The 5668-nt window shown below is 39.7% G+C and overlaps 1 protein-coding gene across 1 annotated transcript in view; it reads left to right on the top strand.

Annotated features, from left to right (window-relative positions):
- Positions 1–5668, top strand: part of TRPM6 (transient receptor potential cation channel subfamily M member 6) — a 73158-nt gene that overhangs the window by 7800 nt on the left and 59690 nt on the right. The window contains 4 exon segments of the mRNA XM_017735340.1: positions 237–476; positions 1993–2116; positions 3652–3724; positions 3832–3932. Of these exon segments, the coding sequence (XP_017590829.1) occupies positions 237–476; positions 1993–2116; positions 3652–3724; positions 3832–3932 (538 nt within the window).

Genomic DNA, 5668 nt, shown 5'->3' with positions numbered 1-5668 from the left:
ATTTGTCCCCTAGCAACATGCATATCGGAGAAAATTCCTTTAACAGGAAAAAAAACTAAGACTAAACTAAAACCCCAACACTTCCCAATGCTTACAGGTTTTTCAGTAGTTTTTCATGGTCTTTTTGATCTGGTTGCAGAAGTTCTGTGAAAGTCTTAAAAGGTGTAAGTCAGATTAGAGATGGTGAAGGCAGTATTTCCTCTCCATTGAACCATGTATAAGTATTTATTTCCCAGATGTTTTGATTTTTTTGTGTGTGACAGAGATCTGTTTGTAACTGGTTAGGTGTGTTTTGAAACAGGAATGAGCCAAGGTGTACCCATAGTTGGGTTGGTGGTGGAAGGAGGCCCCAGTGTGATCCTAATGGTGTGGGAGTACGTGAGGGCCAGCCCTGCTGTCCCAGTGGTGGTCTACGAGGGCACAGGCAGAGCTGCAGATATCCTGGCATTTACCCACAAGCACACGGGTGATACGGGGTGAGTAGCGGCATAATGCTCCTCCTCCTTGGTCTGTCCTGTTGGCAGGCACCTGCCTGTCTCAAAACCGCTGAGACAATTTCCAGTGCTTCTAGCAATGATGCCACTGTGGTCTTTTGCCAGCTTTGACTTCTGTGATGGGAGAATGGAGTTTCTTTCTTCCCTGCCTCAAACTAGTGCTGAAATGATTATTGTGCCAAATTTACTATCACTTTTTCGAAGAGGGAAAAGTGCTTGTGGTATTCTGAATTATGAAATTTCTCACCTTTGGTGAGAGACGCTCTCGGATGGCCCCCAGAATATTTGCTATTTTTTCAACTCAGACATGTCTCCAGCTATTGATATTCTGTATGTGGGCTTGGATTTGGATTGTACAAAACTTTTTGAGACTAGAGCTGGGGTTCATTCCTGTAGGAGCCTCAGGTTGCAGTAGGAGGAAGACTAAATTTCTTCATCTTTGGCTTTGGTGGCTTTGACTCAGTGGTAGCCCAGATTTGTTATCCTTGTCGAGCTGTAACTCTATGTCACCACCAGTTCAGTCTCAGCTGCAGGCTCTATTGAACCTACGATTGTACAAAACTTTTTGAGACTAGAGCTGGGGTTCATTCCTGTAGGAGCCTCAGGTTGCAGTAGGAGGAAGACTAAATTTCTTCATCTTTGGCTTTGGTGGCTTTGACTCAGTGGTAGCCCAGATTTGTTATCCTTGTCGAGCTGTAACTCTATGTCACCACCAGTTCAGTCTCAGCTGCAGGCTCTATTGAACCTACCTCGGTGAAATTTTTGCAGCAAAACTGGAAATTAAAATATATATTTGTATAGCAAATTAATATTATATGTGCAAGTTCTTCAAAGACAAAGAGCTTTTTAGATAAAAAATTGAATTTTAAAGAGGTGCCCTGGGTTCACTCCCATTTATGAAAAGGAATGATTTAATAGATTTTATATCCTAATTGTTTACTTATTGTCTTTTCTGATTATACTTTTGGATAGGTGGTATTTGCCCCTAGTGTGTTGTTTGAGAACTTTGTCTTCACTTGTTTTTCTCTCCATATTTATGATATTAAAAAAAAAATCCTTCTATTTCAAAAGAAAAGGAAATTATGAATGAAAAGGTTAACAGAAGGATAAATAAGAGAAAAAAAAGGGAGCGGTAGGAGGCCTAATGAACAAATAGTGAGGAATTTCATTTTATGCCTTTTTTTCTTTCTTTACTGAAAGAAAGAAAAATCACTTCCAGTGATTTTTAGCTCATGTTCATAGAAAATCCTTTGAAAATTGTTAACTTATGTATTGTATTTTCAGTAGTAAGTATGTCTGTCAGAACTAATGCATATGTGATTAATAATTTATGTTATGGGATAACTTTGCTTTGTGTTGAAATAAGGATTAAGTCAACAGAGAAGTAGAAAAAAAAGAAATTTCTCCTATGTTTAATCTTTTCTGAACTGTCATCTGGGTGGGTAAGAAGTATCTATATATAAATATAATTGTCATTGATTCTATGTCTGTTTTCCAGGGATCTGTGCCCTCAGGTGAAGGAGGAGATATTAATGATGATTCAAAACATATTTAGATTGGAACAGAAACAGTCCAGTCATCTATTTCATGTTTTGATGGAATGCATGAAACACAGAGAGTCTGTGAGTAGGGTTCATGTGCTGAGTTTAGGAAGTCTTCATTTCCTGTTACCTTTTTTTGCTCTTTCTCTGGTGGGTCGGCATGAGCACAGGTGTTATATCTAATATAAAGATAGTACAAAGGTGTCGTGCCAATTTCTGTATTGAGTAGCTCTACAGAGCCTGTTAACTTCTCTGGTTTCAGTGTTTATGAAATGAGAGCCTTTCTGACCTTAGTAAAAGGCCAAATATCTTTGTTTTCACAAGAAAGATCAAATAATTCCTATTTTTTCTTCTCTAGTAGAGTCTTATTTATAATTTAGAAATGTTTCCTTCCATTCTTCTGCTTCCAACAGAATTGTGCTGGAATTTGTAACACTGCTATTAACTGGAAATGTCCTCCTTCCACCTTCTGGCCATGCTGCTTTTGATGCTGCCCAAAATAGGATTGGCTAGGTTGCCAGTGCACATTGCCAGTTCATGCTGAGCTTTTCTTTCATCAACACCCCGAAATCTTTCTCCCTGCTCTCAATTCTTTCTCTGCCCAGCCTTTATTAATTCTTAGGATTGCCCTGACCCAGATACAGGTCTTTGCACTTGGTCTTGTTTAACTTCGTGAGGTCTGCACAGGCCCACATTTCACACCTGTCAAGGTCCTTCTGCATGACATGTCTTCCCTCCAGAGAATTAACACCACTCAGCTTCGTGTCATCGGCAAAACTGCTGAGTGTGCATTCAGTACCAGTATCTGTGTCCCCAACAAACACTTTAAGTAATACTGGTCCCAATACCAACCCTTGAGGGACACCACTTGTCACTGGTCACCTGACATTAAGCCACTGACCACAATCGTTTGAGTGTGACCATCCAGCCAATTCCTTATCCACGGAGTGGTCCACCATCAAATCCAGTTTCATCCAGTTTAGAGACAAAGATGTTGTCTATCAAATGCTTTACACAAGTCCAGGTAGATGGTATCAGTTGCTCTACCCTTATCCTCCAATGATGTAACCCTGCCATAGAAGACCACCAGATTTGTCAGGTGTGATTTGCACTTGAGTAAACCATATTGGGTGTCTCCAATCACATTCTTATTTTCCATGTGCCTTAGCAGAGTTTCCAGGACGATCTGCTCCATGATTGTGCTGAACCTGATTGGCCAGTAGTTTCCCAGGTCTTTCCTTTTAGCCTTTTTAGAAATAGTAGTTATGTTTCCCTTTTTCCAGTTACTTTGCCTGTCTGTCACAACTTTTCAAATATGATGGAATACCAAATATATATGCAAGTAATGGTAATTGTATTAATGATCACTAAAATGGAAACTACCCAATACATTTTTAGCATTTTTTGTTTTACTTCAAGTGTCTCTTCGGATGCCATTGCATTAAAAACCAAAATAGTGCACTTTCTGTCTGAAACAAAGGAGAGTTATGTCTGGACCCTTGCCATTGCTTGTGTTGAAATGTGTATGATTTAATCTACTACAGCCCGTACAAAGAAGAAATAACTACAGACTTCTCTCCCTCACCTCAAATAGTATACTTCTGCAATTCTAACAGATAACCGTATTTGATGCGGAGTCAGAAGATGAGCAGGACATTGATCTGGCAATTCTGACGGCACTCTTGAAAGGTATTGACCTGTTTTTTTCCGACATACAGTCTCACTGACTTACCTCTTCAAAGTAAGCGAGTAACATAAATGTGTGAAAACTGATAGATCATTTACCTGCTTCCTAGGTACAAATATGTCTGCTTCAGATCAACTAGATTTGGCATTGGCCTGGAACCAGCTAGATATTGCCAAGAAACACATACTTGTTTATGGACAACACTGGAAGGTACTATTACCTGTTATCTCTCACCATATCTTTGCACTTTATTTTGATGACAAATTTTCCATTATTTGCATTTGTCAAGGTTTAATTAAGGAATGGTTTGATGATTGGACTTAGTCTTCTGTAATCTACTTTGATTTTGGAGGGGCATCATCCTTAAAATAGTGTAGTATTCAACTAAACAGTGCATCAGATCACATTTGGTTTTCCAGAGAAGTGATGATATACAAAATTCCTGTTTAGCTGTGAGCTTTTCCAAGTAGTTTCAGTGGTACTTCTGGAAATGTTTTCTTCAAGCCTGTGTTGACAATCATTGGTGGTTAAGGATATTTCATTGTAGCCTAGAATAGTCTTTTATCCAAAGATATAAACCCTAAAGGGGTGTTGCATCTATTTTCCTAGCTCTAGACAGAAACACAGAAATCCCAGTGTAAATCACCAGGTAAAAAAAAGTAACATCATTATTTTAGATATTGTTTCTCAGGAATAGCTGCAATGAGGGAGTTATGATCCAATTATAAGAGATGAGTCTGCTCAAATCAAGGTGTAAATGAGACCATATGCAGAGTCAATAGTAGAGGTTTTTTATAACAGTAAATGTGAGGGACGGGGAGGGGGGAGAGAAAGAGAGTGAGAGAGAGGTTAAACAAAAGATACCACCACGTGGATTCCTGCAGTGTCCTGTTGGTCCTTCTTCACCCTGGTCTTCAGTGGTGAGGGCTCCTGAGTTGTTCTGCTGGAGGTACCACCTTTATACAGTCTAAGTCCCAGGTATTCATGGGGTGTGCTGTTCCCATATGGGAAATCCCATTCCCATAACTTGAGTTGGCATGTGGATAAGCACTTGCTTCCTTTCTCAGTTTGCCACAGTGGAAATTTTTGTCCTGATGCTAACCAAACATTTACCTCCATTAGCCTTGGAATTAGGTCCTTCCCGCTGTGCCATCTGTGCTTATCTCAGGTTTTGTTACAGTGGCTTATCTTATGGGGACAGTGTTTTGAGATAGCCAACTGCATTCTTTAAGTCCTTACAGAAAGCAAGCCATTATTTAGACCTGCATTAGCTATATGTGTGTGAAAGAACATACAGTAGCAATTAAATCAATTCATTAATTGATTAATTTATTAATTAAATTTAAATTGCGGTTTTCAAGTTTTCAGAGGTAATCCAGTATTTAAGTATAACCCTCCCTAAGTGAGTTTTTTGTGTACATAAGAAGATTTTTGTAGATAAATATAAAACTCTATGTGCCTCAACATGGTATTCCCATTTGTTATATGAGTTAATATTTTCTTCAAGAAATAATATCTCATGATCCCAGAAGCACTTTTTAATTCTCTGCCAAGAATTGCAAGATTGATTTTTTTTCAGTCCCAAGTGTGCTTTCTTCTTTAAAATGTAAGTTCTGAAAAATGGTCAATTGTATATATATTTGAGTGGCCATAGCTGGTTGTTTGCCACAAGAGACCTGATTTTTTAATCACCAGCCCGTATTTTCCTGTGGTGCATAAGGCTGAATATCTGGAGGACTATGTCTGGGATGTCTACGACTGAACATCCATGAATTAAAGACAGGATATTAACGCAACCGGGGGTTTGTCACCACAAGCCCTGGCTGCCCTCGGGCAGAGGGGACGCAGCGTTGGCCTCCACAGCGTCCTCGCTGGACGGCTCAGTGGAATCGGCGTGGGATGGGTGCGTGCGCTGGCTCCTCCTCAGAGGAAGCACGTCGGGCAGC

This window comes from Corvus brachyrhynchos, unplaced genomic scaffold (genome assembly GCF_000691975.1).
Source record: "Corvus brachyrhynchos isolate BGI_N302 unplaced genomic scaffold, ASM69197v1 scaffold22, whole genome shotgun sequence".
In the NCBI taxonomy this organism is placed as follows: domain Eukaryota; kingdom Metazoa; phylum Chordata; class Aves; order Passeriformes; family Corvidae; genus Corvus; species Corvus brachyrhynchos.
Note: the sequence above shows the minus strand (reverse complement) of the source record. Positions and strands in the feature narration are given on the sequence as shown.